The sequence below is a fragment of the Pseudomassariella vexata genome (genome assembly GCF_002105095.1).
Source record: "Pseudomassariella vexata strain CBS 129021 chromosome Unknown BCR38scaffold_7, whole genome shotgun sequence".
Classification (NCBI taxonomy): Eukaryota; Fungi; Ascomycota; class Sordariomycetes; order Amphisphaeriales; family Pseudomassariaceae; genus Pseudomassariella; species Pseudomassariella vexata.
Window position 1 is genome coordinate 635,615 of NW_024467962.1, and position 12,847 is coordinate 648,461.

Genomic DNA, 12,847 nt, shown 5'->3' on the forward strand with positions numbered 1-12,847 from the left:
TATTGTTCCCGGGACTGTACCTGCGTGGGCCTGATGTAGCGCAAACTCAAACACATTGGCCACGGTACCATCGTACACCTGGGCACGTAGATGACCACTGTTGCTCATCTGAACTGCTGTAGCGTAGGTACCGTACCGTGGTGTAGGGTCCTCCATCATCATTCTTGCAGGCCCCATCCAGCCCCGTCCGCTAGCAACCAATTGAGACAAGAGTGCATCTTTCGACTTTGTACATCACTTGCCATATGACCCTAAACTAGTTTGCCCCTGGTCCCTTTCTACGTAGTGACAAGACGTAAATACGTGAGATTCCTGACAGCGCCCGAGCAGAACTGGCAGAGTGAAGTTGTATGGAGACGAACTAGGTATTCCCTGCAACTGCAAGGAGGTCCGCTACCTAGGTACCAGGCTCCAAATTTTACATGATCGAAAGAAGCACAACTCTTGGGCGCTCTCGGCGCTAAAGGCACAACACGGCTACTGCTGGGCCCAAAAATTGAACGCCAGACCAGACACCAGACACCCCAAAAGAGATAAACCAGGTGGCGGCCATCGACGTTTATCCCCATGACCCCCTTCGGCAGTCTAATACCTCGTACTTTCAATTGATCGTCGCTTTCGGAGGGTCCTGTGCGATTTTTTCCCTCGCTCTCTTTCTCTCTGGCTGTGCTGCCGACGTACTTTTTCTTTGGTCTTTGCAGCGACAGACAGGCGGTTTACTCCTCCTCACCGACCCACGTCCTCCATTATCGCTGCAATTGCGCTGCGGCAAGTATCGGACTCATCGCACCAACATTCGGCGACCCGATTCGCGGAGACGTAAAGAAGCACTCGACTTGCATTCATAAAATCCCCTGGCATTGATAAAAGCTCTAGACCAGCAAAAATATCCACAGGCCAGCTTCGCAAGTAGCAGCACACTGCGCTGGCAGCCCTCGTTATCGTCCAAGAACAGCGGTGTTTCCGGTTTAGGGGAGGGTGAAGCCCTCTCGACTTGACATGTCATGGACAACTCGTCGGCTCCGCTCGCCGACTACTTCTGGATCGCGGGCATAGAGACGATCGCGTACCAGGATTTTCCAGTCCAATCCGCCCCGACACAGGTCGACTCGGTCATCGACGAAGACGCCGAACCCGAAGACTCGTACAACAAGAAAAGGAACAGCAACCGAGAGTCGGTCGCAAGCCCGCCGCCAAAGGCGGTTGCTCGTCACTCGCGCCAAGGCTCCGGTGGCCCCCGGGTTCCGAAAACGTCCATGAGCACTCTGGACGAGGTGGATGGCAATACCAGGAGCAACAGAAGCAGCGCTACCATCCGACCGAGTCCGCCTCCTACTGGAAGTGGAAATGGCGTTCCTGAGGGCATTTTAGGGGGCTTCCAGGGCGATTTCGATTTCGACAAGGCACTCGTCAAATTTGCCGCAGAAAGGGAAAACTTCCTCGAAGATTTGAGCTTCACCGCAGGAGCCAAGACGCAGTCACGGCCTCCCATGGTGAATCCAAGAGCCGAGAGAATCAAGGCAGAGGCTTCGCCCACTGGAAGAATGAGTCCGCTGAAGAGCATCCGGGGCAGCATCCGAGGTAGTATACGGCGAAAGATAAGCTTCAAGGACATGAACAGCGTACGGAGACAGCCAACAATAGCTCCCAAAGCCGGTATGTCCCCTTTTTGTACTTTTCCCATTCCCCAGGTTTTCTTGGGGCCCGACAAGCGCCCCTGTCCTAGGACAAACGTCACAGTTACGCAAAGTACGATGGGGTTCCGCGCTAACGGTGCCTGCAGCTTCGATAAGGACCGCAAAACGACTTAGCAATTATAACTCAGTAATCCCACCACCCGAGCCTCTTAATCTCGATCCGGACATGCATCCCTTAAAACGACGTTTCGAGCCAGAGTTACTAGACAGATATCCCCCACGAGATGCCACCGAGGACCTTGCTAGGCGAGGGAAGTTCCCGGACTACGTGCCCATGTTCGCATTCCCCAATGACATCCAGATTGTGTCTTCAGACGACAGGCCAAGGTCTACATGGCATGGTTTCACAATGACATCGGACGACAACTCTAAGATTTACGGTATCACCGTCATCGTATGGACTGCTATCACTGCAGATTTAGCCGAGGACATTGAAAGGAGATGTGAAGAGTGGAGACAGGGCCACATGACCGAGGAGGAACGAGAGCTGGCGGCTAGCTTGGGGGTCAGGCTCGCAGCTGAGAGGGCACATCTTTCACAGTTGCTTGCTAAGCTTCCCACGATTCCGTCTGGCTCCGCAGCTCGAGAGACACTGGATGAACAAATCAGCGCTGTGGAGGAGAAGATCAGCCTCATGACCGAGATGCTTCGCCCCCTGAGACATGGTGCCGCATCTAAGATCGACGGCCTCACTGCAGGGGAGAGTGGACTCTGGACACCACGAGCATACGGCATTCTGGGGCGAGATTCATCGAGAATAACTTTCTGGAAGGACTGGCTCCGGGCGGTAGTCGTGCCCATGACGGACGGTGCCATACTGCGTGTGCCCCCAAGCTCCCCCCGTGTTGGGCGATGGCAACCATTGGAGCGTTACGTTGTCAACCTGTGTACTGAGGCCTTCAGCCCACTGGGCTCCAAGACGCAGGTTGAAATCGGCGTGCGCGAATTGCGACTGTATGCACGGAAGGAAGCCCTCAATGAGCTTCCGGGATCTCGAAACACGGATCTATACGCCCTCTTCAGGTCACTCTCGCTAGAGAACATCGTTGCACTGTTCGAGTACGCCATGTCGGAATCCCGAATCATCCTCCTCTCCTCTCACACTGCCATGCTACATCTCGCTTCTCACGCTCTCGCCAGTTTGTTATACCCATTGAAATGGGCAAGCATTTTCATTCCTATCCTCCCTGCCAGATTGCTCTCGGCTCTGGACGCACCCTGCCCGTATATCGTCGGCATCGAGCGGAGGTATGACAACATAGAATTACCCGAAGACGACTACGTCCTTGTCGACCTTGATAAGGACACCATTGATGCAACAGCTCAGCCTGTTCGCCTTCCCAAGCAGCATCGACGCAAGCTCATGTCACTCTTGCAGATTAGTGCCCCTCACAGCCTTCGCTACGGTGTTCCCACCGGCCCACCACCTTATGCAATGGAGGCGTTTCCGTATGAAGCGTTCTCCGCGGAGAACGACACCATCTTCAATGAGAGGACCACACCGAGCAGCCTAGGGAAATGGGTTGCACAGAACTCGGCGAATTTCGCAGAGCCCGATCCAACTACTGCGTCCAAAGTGCCATTATTCAACGCCTTCGCACACGCCAAGCCGGACCTTTCAGAACGCCCTACAACTAGTCGGTCTAGCAAGACCAGTCCTCCATCGTCCGTATCGCCAGTCTCGATGAACTTTCCGCCATTGCCGTCAACCCCCATCTCAAAGAATGATTCTGGCTTCGCTCTGTCCGCTACTCTTCGTGAAAAGCGCTCTGGCAACCTCGCTGACGACAAGGGCCGTAGAAGCTCTTCATTCGGTCATGGACCGGCTCACCGTCCCAACGTGCCGTTCTTGAATGGCCATCAAGCCAACCTTTCTATTTCAGCCTTCTCGGTTGAATCCAAGTCATCGTACGGTGGCTATGCTCCGTCCACGTACGCCCAGTCCACCATCGCAGCTTCGACCGTAATGCCCAACATGCTGATCCAACCGGTGCGAAATACCGAGACGACGGTATGGGTTGAGGGACACTGCTTCAACTTTACCTCCCACGACAACGTGTCCGTTTGTTCAGTCTGCGAAGAGCATGCAGAAGGCGATGGCATCTACAAATGCAGTAGTTGCAGCGGCGTCTCGCATGGTCGCTGCCTCGGCTGTGTCTCGCTCGTATGCCCTAGCGCGTTCAATGCCGAGAAGGTCCGAGCTGCTTTTGTCCGCTGTCTTGCCAGTCTTCTCTACACCTATCGAAAGCACATGGGGCGGCCTTCGAGGGACCAGAGAAACAACCGTCAAATGTACGCCTTCGACATGAATGCCTTTATCAAGAGCTTGCCATATGATCAGCAAGACTATGCCACCATGATGAAGGAGACACAAGGTATGTTGACATCGGAATGTCTAGATGTATGTGACGTCTAACCGTGTACAGCATTCAACGAGTTCGTCCATGAGCGAGAGATGCAGCCAGCTTCGGCACCAGAAATCCGGCTCTTCGACGAGATCATATTGGCGAAGAAAGCTCGAGGAAAGCCGGGCCTCGCCTCTGGACTTTCACGTCTCTCTACTATCAGGGCATCCCATGGCGTACCAAGCTCGCTTCCTTCAAAGCAGCCGAAAATGCAGAGTTATTTAACCGACACGAGCGAGCATATGTGGAGAACGGCATCCGTACCCGTGCCGAATTCCAAATTCCCGGGCGATTACCGGGCGGTCACGACACGTATCCCAGCCAAACTCGACCCGTCATTGATGAAGGAGCCAAGGGCCATCCAGGGCGTTCCGCGTCCTGAACAGCGCACAAGAGGTCTGATGAGGAAGCAGGTCCCCAGCTTGGTGATGCCCTCACCAGTATCGCCCGTGTCTCCTAATGGATCAGGTTGAGCCGATGGCTTGAAACCAACTACCCTGAGGTAGTTCGGCCCAGACGACATAACCCCCAAAACGGATCTGAGGTCTGGCCTCTTACGATTGTAAGATTAGGAGCGTTTGCAAATCAGTGGTGTGCCAGACGAATGCAAGCCCAATGTATTTATAAGACGAGACAGCAGAAGAGGAAACTTGATTTCGCAAAAAGGCAAACCAGGTGGGCGATTAGAACCAGGAGCTTACTCAGCAGCGAGGGGATGGAGGTAATTTAGAAACGGATCTCGACTTGGATCGCAAGGCGGGTAACAAAAGACTTTGATGATCCTGGGCGTCCGGAAAGCGAAACAACAGACTTACATATATTTGCACTTGCGAGAAAGTTTGATACCTACTTTACCTACAACGGAGAAGCTAGGGAGAGAGGTTTGCGTTGAGTTGACTTGAGTCGCGTGGCAAGCAAGAATGGAATCGTTGCCGGACATGGGCCCGAGGGCAAAACTTGAATATGTCAGAGTATCGTATGGGAAAAGTACGTACGTAGCGTAGCCGCGATGGAATTTTCATGCAGCGGCTTTTGCACACATAGTCGTGAAACGAATCTATGCACATGCACCGTGGTCTTTAATGCGGAGAAGAGTATATTGTGTCATGATTGTCGTGTTTGTCTTCAGCTCCAAGGTCGCTGAAGATGGGGTATAATAAATGATTATTCCTTCGCGATCTACCAGCCCGCCAGCTCTGCGGTTCTTTCTCTTTTTCAAATGCATCATTGTCTCAGCTCGTTCGCTTCGCCTCACAGGCGATCGTAGGATTCCTTTTTCTCTAGCCCCAAGAGTCCCCCTCCCTGGCCATGATGGACCGACCACAAGCTGTGTTCGTCCCAAAAGACAGCGTGCGGAGTAAATTTTGCTCTTCCTAACCGCAGCTGGCACAACCCTTACGCTCTCATCGGCCCACCACCACCACCACCACTCCCACCCGCATCCCCGTTACTCGGCCGCGGTTTCGGCTGCTTCTCATACGCATTCGGGCTTGTCCTCCGACTGGGTTTCTTTTGCTTCCTCCCTCCGCCATCTCCATCCCGTCCTCTAATCCCATGATTGTGTCCATGTCCATGATTCCGACAATCCTCACCATGCCCTGCCCTTCTCCTCCCCGCTGCCCCTGAATCCGATTCGGAAGAAGAAGCATCCGAATCAGAAGAAGACGACTCCGAACTCGACTCCCCCACCTCCCGCGGTCGGTGGTAAATACAGCACACCTTCGACTTCTTCCGGTTCAGACCCTCGTTGTCGACTGTTCCTTCAGCCCATTGGACGCGGTTGCGTGACGGGGCGGGGCCGCCGCGCAGGCGGAGGATCGGGGCTTCCCGTTGGCTGGATATTTGGGTTTGTGTTTGCGTTGCGGAGGGGGTTGTGGTTTGGTGCTGTGAGGAAGGACCGGTGTGGCGGGTGGAGGATTGGCGCGGGTTGAGGTTCTGTGACATTTTGGCCTTTGGTGTTTGAGTATATGAGGAAATGGTGTCGTGGTGGAAGAAAGTTCGTTGGGTTGGTCGGCTAATATGATAGACGGATGATGTATGTGACTGTATGTTTCGTTGCGGCGACCGCGCGAACAGGAAACGAGGTTCTCGCAAGAAGCTGAAATTTCGAGAAGATGGTGAGCTGCGTCCTGAAAGAGGCACCTACGATTTGACGAAGTCCCCTCGAAACGCTGCTCGTCTGCGACCTCCAAGTTGCGATCTCCAAGTTTGTAGGCAAACGTGATGTGAAGATGGAACGATGCAGAATGGATGACTATCGATTGGAGTGTTTGTCCCACGTTCCGCTGGATTAGTAACAACGGTCTTCTTCAAGGGTTTACCCCGCCAAGTGCATGTGAGGCTTGACCGAACCTACCCTGGTTCTTGGGTCAGGGGTAAAATGCTTCGTCTCATCTATCTAAATGGGGTCTGTTGTCCTGCAACTCAACAAGGTCATAACGGCACCTAATGTGACCGAGTTTGAGTTCCGACTATTTCTTATGATTGAAACTCACTTAGCAAGGTTAAAGGAAAAGAATCAGGTCACTGAAGTATTTAGACCTCCCCCGGACGTATACACCGACCACTCTATCTGCAATTCAACTTAGAATAGCATAGTTAAACTCCTAGAGTCCAGGATTCTCAGGATTCTGGAGAAACACCAATACTCTGTCACAGTCTCAGCGCCATTGACAGTATGAGATCGATGTATTCGTCTTGACTTCCACCCAGAACAGCTTAGGGCTTCGGAACATCGACAACAGCCTCCTCATAGACGATCACTTTGCTCCTAGCAAATGTAGATTGCCCGCAATTAGCTTGATTTTCTACGGTCAGTTATGGCTGCCATAGTTTGGCACTCGAGGCCTTAATAGCATTTCCAGATCCGGTGGAGCGCTTGGGCCGCCGCGAATTCTGACCTTCGCATCCTATGCGAAGCTGCAGTCACTCCGTCTGCCTCATGAGACCTAATCACCAACGGATTCTCAGATATCAGTGGCCAGCGGCCGTGAAGGCACTTTCACACTTTAAAGTCGCTTTAAGGATTATATACCCTAGCAAATGCAAGTTAATATTCAGCGCTGCAACAATCTTGCAGAGGTCGTTCAGATCCTCCTTCAATATCGAGTCCATGATCTCGAGCATTATGCATGGACTAGTCTCTTTCAATGTTACCATTCCCACCAAGAGCAGATCATCTCTCGTTCGCCATGTTTTACAAGCGAAGTTCCGGGCTTGTGCCAGCAAAGCTCGTCTAGATTCAGATGGTGTCATCCTTCCACCCACAGGCCTCCTAATCAGCAGCAACCAAGTCGGTTTTGGTAAACCCCACCAACTTCACCTCGTGCTCACATCTCATCTTCCGTAACTACTACTCAATGAACAATCTTGTTCATATTTTCGACTAAAGTCCAGGAGGGGGCGGAACCTGAAGCGATTAAGAGGTCAGCTTGGAACGATACCAATCTCGGCTTGGTACCAAACTTACGGCACCGTAGCCACTGGCTCCAGGAGGTGGGCCGGATGGCGGTGGCGGAGGAGGTGCTTCACTCGGAGGAGGAGGTGGTGATGTGGAAGCACCAGGGGGTGCAGGTGATCCTTGCTGTTGCGCCTGGGCAGCGGCATAGTACTGCTGGTAGTATTGCATGTAACTAGAAACCCATGTTAGCGACTGAAAGGGTCCGGTCTAGTAATCCACTTACGCTGCGTAGCCTCCGTATGCCGCATACGGGTCTTGACCACCGTAGTATTGAGCATATTGAGCATACTGGTCAGCCGGGTTAGTAGGACTACCAGCTCCCCCGGGAGCCGGTGATACGGTGGTGGCAGGAGGGGCCGACGAATTGTTGTATCCACCATAGCCTCCGTATGAACCGGCACTGCTGTTGGATCTCTCGTGGTTGTTGTGGTATCCGCCACCGTGCCCACCATAGTGCTGGCGAGGGGGTCTGGACTTGAAGTCTTCATACTGCTCCTTGACATTTGTCAGAAGATCTTCACAAAGCTCCTTCGCCTTTTCGACCATGTTAGGATCAGGCCCACTGCATACAGTTAGCCTGCTTCTTACTCGACGAGCGAGTTCAGACTTACGCGACATGCAAGTACATGTCTTCATCGCTCTCCCGATTGGTCGCGGCCTCTAGGTAGCCAGAGCCACGACCTTTGATCTGCACTCGACAGCCGGTCTCTTGTTGGATATGCTTCACGTAAGAGCCGCCATGTCCAACAACCTGCGCGCGCAGGTTGAATCCCTGAACAGGCTCGAGATCGATCGGAATCTTTGCCTCTGGCCATTTGCGTCGTCCAAACTCATCACGTTCCACCTGCTCTTGGTCTCGGCGTCGGAATCGTCGTTCGTCCACAAGGTTTGGAAGCTCCTGCTTCATCATCTCTTCGATCTTCTCGACGGCTGTCTCGAGTCCGGTCTTCGAGGTGCTCGTTACGTGGAGGTACAGGGGAGGGTTCTATGTTAGGTTCAGTAGAAGGTCCCGAGATGAACAATGTTCAGACAGAGACACCTACCGCGGCCGTGGCCATACTCTTGTCGGGATAATAGCTGCCTCGAGTCGTGACATCTTTCAAAGTCAACCTATGCTCTCTACACATGGAACGAAAATAGTTAAAACGTAAAGATATATCGTACCAGCTCCGGTTTCTTCTTTAATCTAGATCAAGCAGTGGAGGTCAGCAGATGCCACAGAGGGGTTTCGCGTGCGAGCTAGTATGCTTCCAAGGTAAGCAGAACTGTCCGCACACGTAGATGTAACCAGTGGGAGAGAAGTCTGAAATGGATCAGTAGGAATTAACCAAGGGTATTTACCATCTTTTGAGTAGATCCTTTAGTGAGCAGGTATCGGTTGCGCAGATCGTTCACTTCGATGTCCTTGATGTAGTCGCCGTCCGCGACATATATATCGCCATTGATGTTAGCAGCAGGTGTCGCGCTCGTAGCGCTAGGACCCGGCGACTCAGACGACGTGGACTTGATGGGCGGGACATCGACGTGCTGTATACCCTTCTTCGCTTGGATCTGGGCATTGATTCGGGCAGCGGCGGCAGCTAGAGAACATGGTCAGCAACTTGCGACAAAGAGTTTCGGATGAAGAATGGACCAACCGGCAGCTGCAGCCGCGTCTACATTGGATGCACGCTTTGCATCTGCAGAGCTATCGGCATCTTTAACCAAGGGACTGCGATCGCGACCTGACTCGGATTTACGCGCTGGAGGTGAGCGAGATCGTCGGTCGAAACGAGAGCGACGCGGCTCTGGCTCTGTCTGGTCAAATCGCGAACGCTTCGCAGTGCGCCGCTCAGCGTCGTCCATGGCGGATAGCTGTTGCGTAGATCGAATATGAATACTCATAAGTCTGTGAAAGGAATGTGTTAAGAGTAGTGTGCCTGAAGGGATTCTTCAGAGTGGTGGGCTGAGCCTCGAAGTCCTCTTTCACAAAGATGAATGAAGTTTGCGCTAGTGAGGCTACAAAATCCCAGTTGCTGCCTCAGAAGAGAAGGGTCGATCGGGCTGAAAGATTTGAAGTTCCGTTGTCGATATCGTTTCCCCAGCTGCTCCCGGACCCACTCTCGACTTGAGTCGGTCAATGGCAGAACGTATTTCCCCATCCGATCCGGGGTAGGTGGGAACCCCGACATCGCAGCGATGCATTCTAGCCCAGGCAATCGTACCTGACCTATTCGTAATCTTACCGAGTAACGCCCGGCGCGGACTTCGCTCCAAAAATTTCGATTGAGTCAAGACGCTGGGTAGATTTTCACCAATTGAGCCTGCTCAACACACCGTACGGACTTGAGGATTGCCGGTTCTGGTCAGAGGGCTCTCGGGTTCTCGTTGACGATCAGAAAAATGGCCTCCCGCGCTCTTTCTCAGGCCACATCGGCATCCTACCGAACCATCGCCGCAGCTGCTCTGTCATCAACACCCCAAATCTCCGCGAGATGGAGTTCGAGCAGCAGCGCAATCTCAGCCATTGCCTATAAGGCTCTGCGCCGTCGCTCAGCTCCTCTCCCTGTCAGTGATGCGCCATCATCATGGTCAGCTCAAGCTGCCGTGTCAAACATCCTCTACGAAACCCCGACACCTTCCACTGCCCCACCCAAGCGCCACGTCCTCAACTGCTTGGTCCAGAACGAGCCTGGTGTGCTTTCTCGAGTCTCTGGTATTCTTGCAGCTCGCGGCTTCAACATTGACTCTTTGGTCGTCTGCAATACCGAGGTTGATGACTTGTCCCGGATGACCATCGTGCTCACCGGCCAGGACGGCGTCGTCGAGCAAGCCCGAAGACAATTGGAGGATCTGGTGCCTGTGTGGGCTGTGCTGGACTACACAAATGCTGCTCTTGTGCAGCGAGAACTTCTGCTTGCCAAGATCAACATTCTCGGACCTGAATACTTCGAGGAGCTACTAGCGCACCATCGTGAGATCACCGCTGTTGAGGAGACCGAGGGTGGCCACGAGGGGTCGGACCGCACCCTAGGAGATATTGCTGAGGACTTCCATCCGAGCAAGCTTGTTGCAAGCCAAGCGCTTCGGCACAAGCATGAGCATCTGAAGTCTCTTACCTTCTTTGCTCACCAGTTCGGTGGCAAGATGCTGGATATCAGCACCAACAGCTGTATTGTTGAGATGTAAGTATACGTTTTGTCTCCACTGGATGCCTGCATGCTAAATCTGGCGTGTCTAGATCTGCGAAACCCGTTAGAATCGACTCGTTCCTGAAGCTCATTTCTCCTTTTGGCATCTTGGAATCGACGCGGACTGGTCTGATGGCATTGCCCCGCTCTCCGTTGTACGGGCCTGGAGATGAGGATACCCACGTGAAGGAAGCTGACGAGGTGGTCGACGCCAGCCAGTTGCCTCCCGGTTAGACGTGGTGTTTCCCTCAATCTTTGGCGTTGGCGGCCGGTTTGGGCAAAATTTGTTTGTAAACACCACATCTAGTGCAAACTACATCACTTTGGCATGGAGTAGCTGCACTTCAAAGATTGCGCACATTGGGATAATAGCAATCGTGATGAGATAAACGTAATTTTCATTTTGCATTCATCGCAACATGAATTGACAAATTTTAAACTAAGATTAGTCCAGACTGACGCCGGACGTGACCTCCGGTTTCCGCTCTCGTCCCAATGCGAGCCGTATTGTAAGAGAATAATAGGCATGCTACACTGGGCAAGATAGTGTGGTCCATTTTGATGCCTGATATGGCATGTTCCGGTTTTCAATGTGTTGGTGTCGACATAGGACAATCTGGAATACCAGTCCCGGCACTTACACGATGTTGCCCTTGTTCACGACGAATGCTTCGAGAGCAGCTGTAGATCGGATTAGCACACCGCTCGGTCGCAATAAGACAAACTAGTTTCCTCACCAATCGCAGCCCACAAACGGTTCTCGCCCTCCTGGAATACGACCGATCGCGTGCCATAGAACACCTCGTCGTCGACCTCCTCAGGATGCCGAGGGAGGCAGTGCATGAATAACCAATCGGGCTTCGCGCCGCCCCTCCGAGCAAGCTCCTTTGTAATTTGAAAGCCCTCAAAGTCCTTCAGCCGCTTCTTGGTTTCAGCCTCTTGGCCCATGGAGATCCAAGTGTCGGTGACCAGAATATCGGCATCCTTAACAGCTTGCTCAGGAACTGTGGTCTGCTCCAACTTTCCGGGCGATTCGACGCCCTTGGCTTGTGCCTCGATCAACGCCTCCATTGCTTTGGGGATTTCGTAGCCCGGCGGGGTGGCGACAGAGATAGTGACGCCCATCTTTACACAGGCGATGGCCAGATCGAATAACACGTTGTTGGCGTCTCCAATCCATGCTATTTTGAGGCCTGGTGGTATCACTGCATCACGGTGACGGTCAGGGAAAGTCACTGTCTCGTGGATTGTAAGGAAATCTGCGATAGTCTGCAACGGATGGAAATCATCAGACAAGGCATTGATGACGGGGACGGAAGAGTATTTGGCCAGCTCCGTGACGTCCGAATGAGGGCCGACTCGGGCTACCATGCAGGAGGTCATAGACGAAATTATTTTCGACGTGTCATGAAGGGACTCGTTCACCTGCCTCGAGGTTAGCATGCTCAATTTGCAACAAGTGCTAGGGTAGCCATACACCGAGTTGAATGTCGTCCTTCCCAAGAAACATTGGATGTCCACCCATCATGGCCACAGCGGATTCCGTAGAGACTCGAGTCCTGGTGCTGCGCTTGCTGAACATCATGGCGACCGTCTGATTCGACAGCTGGCCCCTGAAATCGGGAGCAAGTCTCCCATCCTTCACTTGCTGCTTGCGCCTGCTGGCATTTCTGATCAATTGAGAGAATTCATCCCTGGTGAGATCGCTGATTGACATGAGGTGTCGAGGTTTGTACGTCGCTTTACCTAGAGGTGCACTCGATTGCATCAAGGCATATCCCCTTGTTTGGACACCACCAAAAGCGCCTTTGGCGAGGCGGAAAGATGCAGACCACATTTTGGCGAGGCGGCTGCAGCTGTGTCCGTTGGAGGAGCCCAGACGTTCGTGGGCGATTGACAAAGTCCGTGTTGTGAGAAGGGTTCGATATTTGAGACAGGAACTAGTGAATTGAGATATGATGAGTCAATCTAAATGTGTACTAATTAGATGATGAATCGGCGCTGATGAAATGGGTTTGAGCTGGTGTGGACACAAAATAGTTGGGAAGCCTTTGCTTGCATCTGATTGGTACCTTCCGGGAAACAATTGTGAATTGCTTTATTCTTACAAGCAGT

At 52.8% G+C, this 12,847-nt stretch overlaps 5 protein-coding genes across 5 annotated transcripts; 2 read left to right on the forward strand and 3 right to left on the reverse strand.

Annotated features, from left to right (window-relative positions):
- Positions 1-1,004: 1,004 nt before the first annotated feature.
- Positions 1,005-4,575, forward strand: BCR38DRAFT_409403 (AEX-3 domain-containing protein; the record flags this gene model as incomplete). The annotated part of the gene is made up of 3 exons (XM_040858370.1): positions 1,005-1,656; positions 1,784-4,072; positions 4,124-4,575. The coding sequence occupies 3 exons, from the start codon at positions 1,005-1,007 to the stop codon at positions 4,573-4,575; spliced, it is 3,393 nt and encodes a 1,130-aa protein (XP_040715410.1).
- A 612-nt stretch (positions 4,576-5,187) lies between these two features.
- Positions 5,188-6,357, reverse strand: BCR38DRAFT_433660 (phosphatase inhibitor-domain-containing protein). Its single transcript, XM_040860267.1, has one exon. The coding sequence runs from the start codon at positions 6,044-6,046 to the stop codon at positions 5,498-5,500; it is 549 nt and encodes a 182-aa protein (XP_040715411.1). The 5' UTR covers positions 6,047-6,357; the 3' UTR covers positions 5,188-5,497.
- A 723-nt stretch (positions 6,358-7,080) lies between these two features.
- On the reverse strand, positions 7,081-9,623 carry BCR38DRAFT_433663 (uncharacterized protein). The gene is made up of 8 exons (XM_040860268.1): positions 9,200-9,623; positions 8,904-9,142; positions 8,727-8,748; positions 8,606-8,658; positions 8,174-8,547; positions 7,786-8,124; positions 7,572-7,734; positions 7,081-7,511 (listed from the first exon to the last, which is right to left on the reverse strand). Exons 1-8 carry the CDS (start codon positions 9,444-9,446, stop codon positions 7,488-7,490), a joined length of 1,461 nt encoding a protein of 486 aa, XP_040715412.1. The 5' UTR covers positions 9,447-9,623; the 3' UTR covers positions 7,081-7,487.
- A 165-nt stretch (positions 9,624-9,788) lies between these two features.
- On the forward strand, positions 9,789-11,186 carry BCR38DRAFT_392351 (uncharacterized protein). The gene is made up of 2 exons (XM_040857580.1): positions 9,789-10,726; positions 10,783-11,186. Exons 1-2 carry the CDS (start codon positions 9,945-9,947, stop codon positions 10,964-10,966), a joined length of 966 nt encoding a protein of 321 aa, XP_040715413.1. The 5' UTR covers positions 9,789-9,944; the 3' UTR covers positions 10,967-11,186.
- A 183-nt stretch (positions 11,187-11,369) lies between these two features.
- BCR38DRAFT_343996 (Aspartate/ornithine carbamoyltransferase) lies at positions 11,370-12,569 on the reverse strand (the record flags this gene model as incomplete). The annotated part of the gene is made up of 3 exons (XM_040856074.1): positions 11,370-11,413; positions 11,470-12,157; positions 12,210-12,569. 3 exons carry the CDS (start codon positions 12,567-12,569, stop codon positions 11,370-11,372), a joined length of 1,092 nt encoding a protein of 363 aa, XP_040715414.1.
- Between the last annotated feature and the right edge of the window lie 278 nt (positions 12,570-12,847).

Bases quoted from the DNA above. Each gene is read 5' to 3' on its own strand.
- BCR38DRAFT_433660 (XM_040860267.1), bottom strand. From the start codon at position 6,046: ATGTCACAGAACCTCAACCCGCGCCAATCCTCCACCCGCCACACCGGT.
- BCR38DRAFT_433663 (XM_040860268.1), bottom strand. From the start codon at position 9,446: ATGAGTATTCATATTCGATCTACGCAACAGCTATCCGCCATGGACGAC. The intron at 9,143-9,199 runs GTTGGTCCATTC...CATGTTCTCTAG, and splicing joins AGACGCGGCTGCAGCTGCCG to CTGCCGCCGCTGCCCGAATC. The intron at 8,659-8,726 runs GTACGATATATC...TGACTTTGAAAG, and splicing joins TAAAGAAGAAACCGGAGCTG to ATGTCACGACTCGAGGCAGC.
- BCR38DRAFT_392351 (XM_040857580.1), top strand. From the start codon at position 9,945: ATGGCCTCCCGCGCTCTTTCTCAGGCCACATCGGCATCCTACCGAACC. The intron at 10,727-10,782 runs GTAAGTATACGT...TGGCGTGTCTAG, and splicing joins AACAGCTGTATTGTTGAGAT to ATCTGCGAAACCCGTTAGAA.